This window comes from Panthera pardus, unplaced genomic scaffold (genome assembly GCF_024362965.1).
Source record: "Panthera pardus isolate Hobbes unplaced genomic scaffold, ASM2436296v1 HiC_scaffold_20, whole genome shotgun sequence".
Taxonomy (NCBI): Eukaryota; Metazoa; Chordata; class Mammalia; order Carnivora; family Felidae; genus Panthera; species Panthera pardus.
In genome coordinates, this window is record NW_026526766.1 from 1,471,963 (window position 1) to 1,486,217 (window position 14,255).

General features: G+C 49.1%; 1 protein-coding gene across 2 annotated transcripts in view; it reads left to right on the forward strand.

The window, feature by feature from the left end:
* The window catches only part of FAM120A (family with sequence similarity 120A), a 95,275-nt gene extending 84,421 nt beyond the window's left edge, over positions 1-10,854 (forward strand). Inside the window, exons 14-18 of one of the 2 annotated variants that reach the window (XM_019434296.2) lie at positions 60-243; positions 687-824; positions 2,788-2,929; positions 3,368-3,464; positions 8,946-10,854. In XM_019434296.2, coding sequence (XP_019289841.1) covers positions 60-243; positions 687-824; positions 2,788-2,929; positions 3,368-3,464; positions 8,946-9,257 — 873 coding nt within the window. In that variant the 3' untranslated portion in view covers positions 9,258-10,854. The remainder of the gene's footprint in view (positions 1-59; positions 244-686; positions 825-2,787; positions 2,930-3,367; positions 3,465-8,945) is intronic. The other variant, XM_019434297.2, reaches the window with a different exon arrangement.
* The last annotated feature ends 3,401 nt before the right edge of the window (positions 10,855-14,255 follow it).

Sequence of the window (14,255 nt, forward strand, 5' to 3'; positions counted from 1 at the left end):
TTTCGATTCGAGCAAAACTCTGTGAACCGAGTTTTCACGTGCCGGCACTTGACTTGCAGGCCGAGCAAGCCGCCAAGGTGGAGAAGATGCGGCAGAGCATTCTGGAAGGGCTGAACCTCTCCCGGCAGAGCCACCCGCTTCCCTTTCCGCCGCCCACGGCGCTGCCTTTCTACCCTGCCTCCGTGTACCCCCGGCACTTCGGGCCGGTCCCCCCGGCTCAGGGCCGCGGGCGGGGCTTTGCAGGTGAGTGCACAGGCGACGTCGGGAGGGACCGTGGGGGTGGTGGGGACGGATGCGCCGTGTCATGCTGTGCTGGGACCTCGTTCATGGTCAGGCTCATGACGAAGTTTGCAGTGTCAGCTCCTCACCATAGACAAACGCAGACCCCCGAAGAGATGCGGGTGAGGGAGAGAGGGAAATACGAAGGCTGTTGCAGAGACTGGATTTTACGATTGGTCGGCACAGCTGAAAACTCAGCTTGTGTTTGTGGTTTACGGTTTGCTCACCTGTGGGGTCAGAGGAGGCCTCTCCACTAAGGCCACCCCCTGCCCCCGGGGATGGTTCAGCCAATGGTATGGGAACAGCAGGTGAAGGAGATGGGGTCGTTCTGCCCAGAGGCCCACCGGTGGCTCCCCTAGAACCTGCTCCTCACAGCTTCTCCGTCTCTCTCCACCCGGGTCCCACAGGAGTCTGTGGCTTTGGAGGCCCCTATGGGGACACTGTAGCGACAGGCGCTTACCGTGCCTTCCGAGTGGCAACAGCAGCGGGACACTGCGGAGCCTTCTCAGGCGGGGACAGCAGCAGGACTAGCAAGTCGCAGGGCGGTAATTATGCCAGCACGCCTTCTCCTAGAGCTTCGCCGCCCCGCCTGGCCCCCCTCCGCGTCCTCCCCGCCAGGCCCGCTCCCGGCCCCGGCCGCCCCCAGGTCTCTGCCTTCCAGTGGGACGGGCGGGTGTCCACGCAGCCCTTGAGCCCGGCCCCAGCGCCGCCTCCCCGAAGGAGCAGGCTGCCCTACAGGGCTCGTTGGCGGGCTCCTTCCCCGACGACGGAGGTCCCGAGGCCATAGCAGTTCCTGGCATGGAAACTGACCGCAGCTTGTTTTGTAGGCAACGTTTTTGAGAAAGATCTAATAACACATACATAAATGAGCTTATTTTAAATTCCCTTTGCTTCTCTTCTTGTACGTATTGGTTTTACAAGGGAGAAAAAAGACTTAACATTTAGTTTTGAAATAATGTCTTGTGATTTTGCTGTAATTAAAGCCTGTGACTTGTAGTTTTGTCACACGTCCTGTATTTTGGGACCGCAGAGCCAGACGTGGCCATCAGGTCCACACCACAGGGCTGTTCAGATACATTTGTGAGTAACTTTAGGGTACACAGGCTTTCTATCCTTTCCAGGAATGTTCTTCCAGCTCTGTTCCTTGGGGTTGGCGGGAGACCTCTTTTGCAGCAGTAAGATGCACAGGCTAGCACAGCCCCCAGAGGGGCTCTGGGGACGTCTCCCCCTGCACCGGCCCCGCATGCCCTCTCCTGCCTCCCACTGGCTCTTGCAGCTTCCAGGGCGCTTTTCTTCCTGCCCACGCCATGCAGCGTGCAGTGACGCCTGCTCTCTGCTTCACCATCGGCTTCAGCTCCTTGCACCCCTTGCCTGGACACTCACGTCAGCGTGCAGTTGGGATAAACCTATGGGTAGGGTGGTGGCTCTAGACATTGTAGGGTCAGAAGTGGTTTTGTAGGCTGAAATGACCAGAGGAACTGCTTTGTTACTTCCCCCAGACTGTGTCTGGAGCTCAGCTCTGCTCTGTCCAGTGTAGTAGCCACCGGCCACTGTGGCTCTTGAGCACTTGACCTTGCTATAAAATACACGCCCAGTTTTAGATCTAATATGGAAAAAAGATTGCAAAATAATTAGTAGTTTTTATATTGATTACATGTTGAAATAATACTATTTTGGATATATTGGGTTAAATAAATTATCAAAACCTATTTTATCTGTTTTTGTATTATTTCATTGTGGCTACTAGGAATGTAAGGCTTGTAGATTTGGATGTTGGGCAGTGCTGTCTGGCAGCTAGAATGGTCATGGTGAACACCTGGATGATGGAGACTTAATTATAATCCATTCCATCTGCCAGAAGATAGGAAGCTTGAGGTTCTATTCTGTTTGGGTTTTATCAGAAGTTTTGCTATCAGTTACATATTTGAGAATTTTCTTAGTTAAGTCAGAAATTCTTAGAATATGCAGGCTGTTGGTGGTTAATAGAAGTTACTGATACAGTGGTGTTGGTGACCCCACTGATTTAATTTAATTTAATTTAACAATAAGAAATAACAGCCACATTTACTGGTTAACTTCTGTAATGTTTGGTTAAGGCAGGAAACTTGGAAGCAGTTCCCCAAAGAGAAAACATGGAGTTTGCAGGTATCCATGTTGGTAGGGGAGGAGGCTGGCTGTGAGCGCCCAGTGGCCATGCTTTATTGAACTGTTGCAGCCAGAAAGCCTTGCACATTTTGCATTTTAAACTCAGATCAGCTGTTGTGGGTTCTCTGAGTGGCCAACACTTTTGTCTGACTTTCAGGTGTATTTTCAACAACAGTTAAAACCCATAAACAATATGTACATAGATACTTTATGTAATAAAAATAAGAAGTCTTCACAAAACTTCAGAGAAGGGGGCTTTATATGAAATATAAACCACAATGAAAACAAATTGCTCGCTTGTTTTCTTTTTGCTGTTTTTAATTCTCTGATTGTCAAGATGTATTTTGTCTATTTTTCGTGCAGGAATCCAACCTATACCTTCTCAGGGAGGGAAGCTAGAAATAGCCGGCACCGTGGTTGGCCACTGGGCTGGGAGCAGACGGGGCCGTGGAGGCCGTGGGCCTTTCCCCCTACAGGTAGTTTCTGTTGGAGGACCAGCAAGAGGGTAAGTTCTGAACAGTGAAAACATGTTTGTGTTAATTAGAAAATAGCCTCTTACTTATTTTAGTCATGAGTTTATTAGAAACATTTTTTCATCATTAGATATATTCCTTAATGTCATTGTGGTTATGTAGGATTCCATTGTATACAGCATTATGTAACTAAGCCATTATTAAATAGTTACCCACACATTCAATTAACAATTTTTTAATATTTAAAAAAGTAGCATTTTGAAGTATATTATTTTTCAAATTGAATGCACTGGATAGGGACCAAAAAACTCAGATTGATTTCTTGGAATCTTGAAATAAGTCCACGATGTGACCATGATTTATTTAATAGACCGGTGCTTTCTACAGCGTGGGATCGGCATCATTTTAAATGTTCCAGCTGCCTCAACAGATTCAAGCCTGTGTGCTTTTGTCCTCTTTTATCCGTTCAGGCGTCCGAGGGGAGTTATTTCCACCCCGGTGATCAGAACGTTTGGAAGAGGCGGACGGTACTACGGCAGAGGCTATAAAAACCAGGGTGTGATTCAGGTAATCCATGGGGCAGCGGCGCCTCACTCCGGGCTGGTGGCTCAGTGCCTGCGTCCAGAAAGGTCTGCCGGGGCCTCTCTGTAGCTGTCGAGCGCATGGCAGACACAGCGGTGGCGTCACCTGCTCGCCGGCTGTGACTCCTCAGCCCACGGCGGCCGGCGTCGTGGGTGCTGAAGAGTATGGTCGCCTGGTCACTGCTAACTGGGGAGTATTCTGGGGCTGTTAGCGGCAGTTATGTTCTAAAATGTTATTTAGGTAAATAGCAGTCAGGATTTAAGAAGAAAACTGACGTCTTTTTCTCCTCCTGGACTGTCTTGACTAGCACTTCGCTGAAAGGCTGAGCCTGTGAGGAGACAAAATCACGTACCCATCTTCATGACCGAGCTGGAGTTTCCTCCCACTTTGGATAGACCATGTTGGGACATGGATCCTGATGAATTTCCCCTTGAGAAGGATCTTTTAGAAATGCCAGGCAGCCTTACTGCTGTGTTTGAAGTTTCATCAAAGTGTGCATTTCTTCCCGTGCTGTGCATGCAAATGTTCCAGCTCTCCCTTGGCTCCCACATTAGTAGCCCACGTGTGGAAATGTATTGGCCTGCCTTTACCAGGTGATCTCACCACCTTGGGAACTTCTGTGTTGATGAAATACATCTAGTGAGTCAGGTACAAGGGCAGCCCCCTCTGCAGTGTAGCATGCCCCAGGATGGGGCATGTGCTTGGCTCACTTTGCCCTCCTCAGGCTCACCTTGACCTTCCTCTGCCTTCTGAGCCCTTTTAAGCTGAAGGCACTGAGCCTCTGAACGGGTTTATAAGGTGGGGGGGAATGCACCCATGCTGTGCTCCAGCCCGGAGCCCATCCTGTACAGACAGCCCCTCGTGGAGCCATCACCCCTACCGATTAAGGGGGCCTTTCACATAAAACACAGACACCGGAACCACACAAGACAACTGGGTGGCCTGGCCTCTTTCTTGTTCCCGTGGGGAGCTCACCTTCTTTTATTTTGCTGCATCTTTAAAGTCCCTGAGTCCACTGGCTCCCCTCCCCCATGCCTGTCTCCTTTGCTTTGCGTGTGGAAGGACAGACAACACCGCCTTTTGCGCCCAAACGCCCAGACTTTCTTCATCTTGCCGAGCGTGTGCTGAGCAGGCTGCCCCCCTATGACCTGACCTTGTCTTTCTTGCATCCTGGTGGTGGGTCTGGGCACTGAGCCAGACTCTGCACCGGTCTGCGCCTGTGGCAGGACTGAGGTGGACCTGTGTGCTTTTGTCAGGGGCACGAGTGTCTGCTTCTGCACATTGGGACCCTTCGATGTGTCACAGGCTGGATCCCTTCATTCGCTGGAGATTGCCAAAGGAAGATAGTCTTGTTGCGTGATTTCTTTTTCGTTATTTCTTGGGGTGTTTTTATAAAGAGATGCTTCCCATTGGCTCCCATTTGGTACCTGAGTATTACAGTGCTTGCAGGACAGATACCTTGCTGCCCTTGGCCACAGGCCCTTTGCGTGGCCTCTGGTCTGCGGTGGCTTTCTCTCTGGGCATCGCCCGGCCCAGCAGAACCACCACATTTCTCTCGATTCCTTGGTCTCTTTAGTGGGAGATGGCATTTGAAAACCACCGTCTGGGCACCCTGAGTGCTGGAGGGCCAGTGACTGTTCCTAGTGTTCTCTGAGCACAGATCTGGACGTGCAGTCGTGGTCTTCATGCATGAACACACGACATGCGAGCTTTTTATTGTCTTTTTCTTTAAAGATAAAATCCTCATAAATTCACACTGACGTTTCCAATTTAAACTGAGGGCTTTTACTTACATCTCTGATGTTACATCTACATGTCCTTTCCTCATGCTGAATCACTGTTTCTGGGCTTCTCTGTGAACAGGGCTAGAGGAGATACGTGTACTCGCGTGCACCAGGCACTCAGACCCGCACGTGCTTGTGCTGCTGCACGCTCTTGTGTACCACACGCACAGGGGAATACGCATGTGGATGCCGCTGTTTTTATCTCAAGAATTTAGAGCGACTCTTCTGAATCAAATTGAAGACTTCAGGAATTTGATTTAAACTTTACTGTTCGTGTCCATGTCTATTATCTTCCACCCTGAGAACCGGGGCTCGTTAAGTTAGAGTCAGAGTGCCCCTGGCTGGCCCTTGGCTTCGTCCACGGGCAGTCACGGTGTTGACACACTCACCCTGTTCTCCCCCCAGCTCTCGTTGTGACAGTAGCCGTGCGGTTATCCGCTGCATTGTCCCAGCGTGCAGCCTCCACCCACCACCCCACCCACGCCTCATTGGCCTGGCCTCTGTGGACCCGCGTCCCCTGCCCGCCGGCCTTGTCCCTCCAGGCTCTCCTCAGGGGACTCCACAGGCGGGACGTTCAGAAGCACTTTGCTTTCCTAACAGTTGAAAGTGGTGGCTCATACCTCCTTCTCATGCGTCTCACGTATATTGTCATTTTCTTCTGTCATAAGCTTTGTGTCAAAGAACGCTAATAATTGAATTGTCTTTCCCTCAGAAGACATTCGCGGTTTTGGCCTAAATGCCCACATTGTTTTTGTTTCTCTGCCAAGGTTTCGTGATGCACCCCGCTGCTGGTCATCCTGGGCCGGTGCACTCAGCACACAACGTGTTCTTTCTAAACACAGTTTCATATCTTGTCTTACATCAGAAGCTTTTCTTGAATTACTGGGTTTTCATTTCTGTTGTTCTCCCTTGCTTTGATTTCATCTCTGGTGGTTCCTGTTGAGCTAGTCTTGTGTCTGTCGCCAGTGTTTGGCACATTCTTGACTCCCTTTGACGTCTTCTTCTTTTGAGATAGAACTCACCTACTATGCAGCTCACCTGCTTAGAAAGTACAGTGCGGCCTGTCCTCACTGTCATGCAGGGACACCGCCAATTCCAGAACGTTCATCACCCAAGAAGAAACCCCTTACTCAGTTGCAGCCACGTCCCAGCCCCCGGCGGCCACGGATCTGTTTTGCCGTGTATGGACTTGCTCTGTGCCTGTCATGGATGCGCACCTGTCGTCGCGCCACCGGCCCTTGGGTCCTCGGGATTGCTGTGAGGGCTCCACTGAGGGCGAGGCTCACTTTTTCCATTTACCAGTTGCTGGGCATTCAGGTGGTTTGCACGTTTTTGGTTATGAGTAATGCTGCTGTGAACATACATACATAGGTTCGGGTTTTCCTCCAGCTTTACTGAGATGTAATCAATATATACCATCATGTTAGTTCTGGGTGCAGCATAGTGATTTGTATTTGTACGCATTGCAAGATGATCACCACGGGAAGTCTCGTTAACGTGCATCTCCTCAAATGGTTACAAAAACTTATTTTCTTGTGACGAGAACCTTTGAGGTCTCTCGGCAACTTGCAGATATGCAACAGAGTATTGTTAACTACAGTGGTTGTGTTCAGGTGTTTGTGTGGACATACGTTTTCATTCCTCTTGGATACATACCTGGGAGTGAATTCCTGGGTCCTTGTGTATCCTCAGAAAAACAATTCTGAGTTACTTTTTTGTGTTGGCACCCCGGAGATCCTGCTTCAGGCGTTTTGTGTAGCGGCCGGTGGGCTTTTCCCTCCGAGACTGAGGGCTTAGAGGTGTGAGCAAGTACTTGAAATCTTCAGTGTTATTTCCCTCTGCTTTGTCCTCTTATATATTTTAATTTTTCTCAGGATTCCAAGAAAATGGCAGTAGTGTTGACTTGGGGGAGGGTTTACATGCATATTTCCGAACTCTGGGATTGAGCACTGAAGTGAGAAGACCTGTGGGAATGGAGCCCAGAGGGGAACAAACGCAGGGACCACTGGTGTGAGACAAGGCGTCCCCAAGGCGAGGGTAACACATATCTCCAGCCCCACTTGGCTGAGCAGAGAGGGCCTTTATTCGTAACCAGGCAAAAACCCTGGTTCTCAGCAGGGAGGACTAGAGGCACCCGACACCCTGCCATCTGGGGTTGAAAGGCAGCTTTCCTGTTCTGGGTCTCAGTTTCTTCACTGAAAAATGACCACATAAGGGTGAGACCGTTAAGGTTTCCCTCAGCACTGAGTCCGCCTCCAGCAGTGGTTCTCAGCCCTGGGATGTTGGCCCCAAGGGCCACTGGCTTTGGGGACATTGTTGATCATCATAGCTCAGTGTGCAAGTGCTTCTGGTGTCTTCTGGGGAGAGGCCAGTGATGCCCACCACTCTGCAACACACAAGACGGCCCGTGACAGAATTACCAGGTCTACAATGTCGAGGTGCCAGGCTGAGAAACCCACGGTCTAAGATGTAAACAGCTGAAAGATCTCGGGCTGTCTTCCTCGTCTCTTACCGAGAGGTCTTGTCTTTCACTCCAAAAGTTCATTTTTTCTAGAATTACTTTTAAGTTTGTTAAGAGGAGCAGGGAGACCTGTTCAGAAGAGATAGGTCACAAACACACCTGGCGATTATCAGCTTAGACTTGTTTCTTGTTGGGTTGTCCAGAGAGGACTTAGGTTTGCTTCCGTTTTCCAGTAGAAATGGGCCTCCCACTGCCCGCGACAGGTGGATGTGTAAGTTGTTGGTGGACACGTAGTGAGGATGGTGGTTTGTAATTTCAGAGAGGACGTATCGAGGAGCGGTGTTAGCATAGATGATTTGGTGCTGTCCAGAAGGATTAGGTAGACCTCTTCAAGTGGGGTCTACTGCAAGGTCAGGATATTAACTACAGAGAAGTGGAGGGAAGGGGCCCCAGGACGAACCTGCTGAGACCAGCTTTTGCCAGCTGCAGGTCAGTCAGAAGCAAAAGAGAGTGTGTTAGAGTATAGAGTATAGACTAGAGCACACAGACCATAGAGAATATGTAGACTGTTCAGGTTATGGAGAGTATAGAGTACACAGACCATAGAGAGTATGGGGCGTAGAAAGTATGTAGACTATGGACTACGAGAGTATAGATGAGAGTACAGAGTACACAGACCATAGAGAGAGTATGTAGACTGTGGACTATGGAGAGTACAGACCAGAGTACAGAGTACACAGACTGTGGAGAGTATGTAGACTGTACATAGACTGTGGAAAGTATAGAGTGTAGACAGTATAGAGATTAGAATGTATACACTAGAGTATGTAGAGGATGCAAACTATAGACTATAGAGTACATAGGTGATACTAGAGAGAGAGAGAATATATATTACACAGATTACAGAGAATGTGGATTCAAGTATGGAGTACAGAGAGAATACAGACTATCAAATATATACAGTATATAGCCTATAAAGTATATACACAGGTTGTGAAAAATACAGACTGGAGCGTATAGAGGTATAGAGAGTGTAGAGTAATGGACTGTACAGACCACAGAGGATTAAGAGAAGGTATAGAGCAGAGAGCAGAAAGCGTGAGGAACACACCCATGCAGTGTACTGTGCTGTTGAACCTGAAGCACAGGCCTCCATAGGCGTCCCTTCTCCCACTGTGTATCACAGCTGCCTTATTGCTTGTTATCCTTGATTTTGACCAGGGCAAGCCTCCTTATGCTGCTTCAGCAGAAGAAGTGGCCAAAGAACTGAAGTCAAGATCCGGGGAATCCAAGTCGTCTGCCGTGTCTTCGGATGGGTCCCTGGCTGAAAACGGAGCGGTGGCTGAGGAGAAGCCTGCTCCCCAGATGAACGGGAGCGCGGGCGATGCCAGGGCCCCCAGCCACTCGGAAAGTGCCTTGAACAATGACTCTAAGACGTGCAATACAAATCCTCACTTAAATGCACTAAGTACAGACAGTGCTTGCCGCAGAGCTGATGCTCTGGAGGCTGCTGTCTTAAAGAAAGAAGAGTAAACTTATTTTTTATAGAGGGTGAAGGATGCTGGAAGGGTAGGATTCAGGAATATCTGGAGAGAAAGAGAGCCTACAGTTATGTACATTTTTTCCTTTCCGTAAGAGAAAAATGAGGACTTTGGAAATTCGGATCCCTCTTTGATATCAGAGATTTAAACAACACATTTTTAGTTTTAACCAGTTGTAGTCAAAATGCTACAATAAAACAAAAAGAGAGAAAGAAAATGAAGAGCATTTGACTCCCACACTTAAAATGAAGTACACACAAAGTTTAAACTGGTTATGACAAAAGCCTATAGTTGTGTTTCTTGAACTATAAAGAAAACAAATTTTGGCAGTCTTTAAGTATATATAGCTTAAAATATCATTTTTAGCATTTGGCACCATATGTATGCCATTATCTTTGATTTTGCATTACTGTTCACAAGGAAGCTTTGTCTAAGGCTTTGATTTTATGATTATGAAAGAAATAAGGCACACCACGGTTTTTCTTTCTTACTTAAATCTCATCACTGTTGATGTGGTTCTTTTGTGTTAAAAAAAAAAGTGCAACTATCAAAACTAAAAAATTATAGAGTAATATTGCCGTTCTGCTGATTTTAAATATGCAGTACATCATACTTACTTTACAAGCAAGTTAAATGGAGATAAAGTTGAAATCATAGAAGATGCAAATGACCTTTCAAAATCAACACAATGTGTTCTGAAACTTTTCGTGACTTAATACCATGCATCTGTGATCAATGAACTATGTGGTTTTGAATCGGATGTAGACCATTAGTGCTACTACTTGAGCTAACCTTCTGCATGGTTCATAATTTTTAAAGTGTGTAGTTAATATTATGCATGTTATTGTCCTTCCATTCTTACCAGTATGTGCCCATTTGCAAAACAAAATGCTAATAATCAGTAATAGTCCTATAAAAGATGTTAACTCTGTTTAGTCACTGACTGATCTTGCTCTAACCTTAAAATTTTGTGATTATTGACCTCTGTTGCATTTATTCTAAAACCCCCCCAAAATTATCTAGCTGTTTCAAATATCAACATTACCCTGGTGTATTCACTGCTGTATGCATTATTGTTCTTTGTTGCTGTTTTATGCCTTCATATTAGCAAAATATGAAATTCTGTGAAAAACAAAAAAAAAAATCCCTTTGATCTTAAAAAAAAAAAAAACAAAAAAAACAACCCCCCCTTCTGTAGCAGGAAACAAATTGCTTGTTCTTGAGAACTTTCCCATCAAGAATTTAGTAGAAGCAGGTATACTTATATCATTTTGATGTTTTTGTTAATGTTTCCAAACAATGTACTTTGAAATCAGAATCACTTCTTATTCGTTTTCATATAATTCTCCTGATGCTCTTCATCACACATTAGTGATCAGAAATGAGATGTAATTCCCCAATCCCTGCCCGCAAGACCTGAGTAGGATCTTACTGTAAGTTGAAGGGAGTTCTGCCCTAACTCATGGATTGTGCAAGAATGAACTGCTGTTGGGTCTGACTGATTGTAGGTGGGTTGTGGCGTGGTGTATCGAAGGCTATTGAATGCAACTTACAATGCTTAATAAAAATCTTTATTCTTTTAGTATAAAGTACGGTGTCGCTTTTAAAGTTCTTGTAGCAACAGAGGTTACTGAGACTTAATTCAAGTTGGGACCGCTACCGCAGGCACCAGGCCTTCTCGGTGCGAGGACGAGGTCTGGGGATCCTGACTTTGAGTCCACGCGTGTGTCGGGGGCGAGGGGCAGTGGGGGAGTGGACTTACATAATTAAAAAGCTCAACAGCTGCCTGAGAGCTCGCTAGAGTGAGTGCAATTCAAAACTGTTGTGCGAGGGGGTTACGGTCTCCAGCCCGAAGGGACTCGCGCTGTCATCCTCGTCCCCATGCTGGGAAGCGGGGCTGAACGTGGAGAAAGAAGCCCAAGGAAGAAACGCACCAGATCCCGATAGAAGCACGTGTATTACTGTCCCTATTGACCAGACCCACCCTTCATTGTGGTTTTCTCCGTGTGCACCTCGCGCCCTTGGGCCCACCACCCTCCAGGGCCGACCCTGCGGGGGCCACACGACTCTGACCGACCGCAGCTGTGGCGTCCCTAGGGTCGCACAGCCGGCAGCAATGGGGACAAGCCCCGCCGCGGGGCTTAGAGAAACGGGACAGAAATACACCTCTCCCGTCTGAGGAGCTGGGCGCTTCCGGTCTATACAAGGGGAGGGACGCAGCCGCGACTGTTTCCGGCCCCAGCTTCAGGCGGGTTGGGGCGGGGCCGTGAGCGCTTCCGTCCTCTGCGCGGGGCGGGAAAAGGACGTGTGCGCTTCCGGCTTCTGTGCGGGGCGGGGCCGCGAGTTGCTTCCGGCCTGTGCGCTGGACGGCGCAGAGCGGTGCCGTGAGGGCTTCCGGATTCTGCGCGGTTCGGGAAAGGGTCGTAGACGCTTCCGGCTTGTGCGAGAGGCGGGGCCGTTTCCGGCCTGTGCTTAGAACGGGGCGGGGCCGTGGCCCGCTTCCGGCTTGTGCGCGGGGCGGGGCCGTGAGTGCTTCCGGCTTGTGCTTGGGACAGCTCGGGGCGGAGCAGCGAGCCCTTCCGGCCTCCTCGCCACCTGCGCTGGCAGTGCGTGCGCACCGTCCACGCCCCGCGGCGGTCCGCGTCACTCGCCCCGCCGCTGGTCGAGCATTCTGGTTCACCGTTTTTTGTTTTCTTTTGTGAAAGAGCTCTTACGGATCTCGTGTGTTTCAAACGTAGTATGTCTATTGTAGAGTTTCAAACACTGCCGGTGCACAGAAAGGACAGAAAACCCCTAGTGATGTACGCATACGGACACACCTGTTCACACCTGGTCCTTGTGCCCCCGCCGGCCTAGCGCGGATGGACCCCGCGCACCTGCCGTTCAGGGCCGCAGGGGCCGCGCCTGCATGGCATTCACGTTTCGGGGCGCAGGACAGGTGTGTACAAGCAAGGCCGTATCAGGTAAGAACACGGGAAATAAAACAGGGAGGGGACTGGGGGGACGGGGGTCTGCAGGGCGAGGCTGGGCTCAGGAAGCAGTGTATAGAGAGAACCCACCAACGAGGGGAGAAGGGTGCTGCTGGCCCCTGGAAGGTGGCTTAGCCCTCAGCATTGGGCCAGTGTCACAGGAAAATGGGCATCCCTCCTTGTCATCTGTCTCCTCCCAGGCCTGTGGGCAGGCATGAGGACACGAGCTCCTTCCTGATGCACTCCCTGCAGGAGCGGTTCTCCCCTCCAGCGATCTTATTCTCCCGCTGATTCTTTGGAGAATGCCTGTTTACTGTCCTTTCCCCTTTACTGCTTACCCTCACCTGGCAGAGTGAGCTCTGCACAGGTTGCTTCCCCCCAGCCCCAGGACTCTTGGCTGCTGGGCCTCCGCTCCTGTCCCTACCACAGCCCGGGGGGGGGGGGGGGGGGGCAGGGGCCTCACGGACCCACAGATGGGCCAAAGCAGGCTCTGTACTAGGTGCTTCACCCTGTGCTGTGGGCTGGACTGTGCAGGTGAGGTCTTGGAGACTCCATGAGGGGCCACCTGGGGGCTGGCTGGAAATTACTCAGGCAGAGCGCTAGCCACTTAAGGGTGGTGTCTGGGATGGCCTTGGCCTGGTGTGCCCAGAAGGCACCAGCAGCTCATGTGGCAAACAGCTGGAGGCACAGGAGCAGACCCCCCCAGACCTCGTCACACCATGTCCCCTCCTGGCCATTGTGCATATCCATCTCTTCAGACATGACTGACCCCAGCATGGGTTATATAAGTGTTACCCTGGTGTTGGTTTTCCCAGAGTGGCCCGTTTGTCTTGTCTTGTTCTGGTGTTTTGTTAATAGCACCCTTAATGTAAATTATATGGTTATTTGGCAGAGGGGCTTTGGTCTACAAACTCACTGTTTCAAAACATCACAGGGCCATCCTCACGATAGTCAACAGAAGGGCACTCTCATAGCTATCAGAAAAACCCAGAAGGCTCCCAAAGTTCCCATGGGTCACTGTTCATTTCACTGGGTTCTGGATCAGGTCTCCCAAGGGCCTGCTCTTAGAACTCTCTTGACATTCACCAGATTGCTTCACACATCCAGCCTTGAACTAGTATCTCCTGTCTGTCATCTCTGCCATATGAACTCCTTGGAGGTGGGACGCGTCTACCTGGTTCACAGCTTTAAAACCTACACTAGTTGTGCACCAACACATTGGACAACCTAGATGAAGTGGACAAACCCACACACACACAACCCACAACCCGCCCAAACTGAATTACAAAGAAACAGGACATCTTAATATACCTGTAATTATTACAGAGAGTGAGTCAATAATCAAAAGCCTCCCAAAAAGAAAAGCCCATGACCAGATGGCTGGTGAATTTTACCACACATTTAGGGAAAAATTAACAGCAATCCTTAAATTCTTCCCAAATGTTGAAGAGGAGGGAATGCTTCCTGACACTCTCTGAAGCCAGCATTGCCCTGATACCAAAGCCAGACAAAGACTCTACAAGAAGACTACAAAACAGGGGTACCTGGCTGGCTCAGTTGGTAGAACATGTGACTTTTGATCTCAGGGTCATGAATTTGAGCCCCACATTAGGTGTGGAGCCTACATAAAAAAAAACAACAAAAAAGGAAAACTGCAAAACAGTATCCCTCATGAACCTTGATGCAAAATTCTCAGCAAAATTCCGGGAAACTAAATTCACCAGTGTGTTAAAAAGATTCTACACCTTGATGAAATGGAGTTTGTTCCTGAAATGCAAGGATGGTTCGGTCTCAAAATCAATCAGGGTGAGACATCACACCAACAAAGGGGGAAAAGCCCACAGGATCATCTCAACTGATGCAGAAAAAGCATTTGATAAAATTCAACATGTTTTCATAATAAAAATCCTCCATAGGGGGGCACCTGGGTGGTTCAGTAAGTTAAGCGTCTGGTTCTTGATTTCAGCCCAGGCCATGATCTCACAGTTGGTAAGTATGAGCCCCAAGTCTGGCTCTGTGCT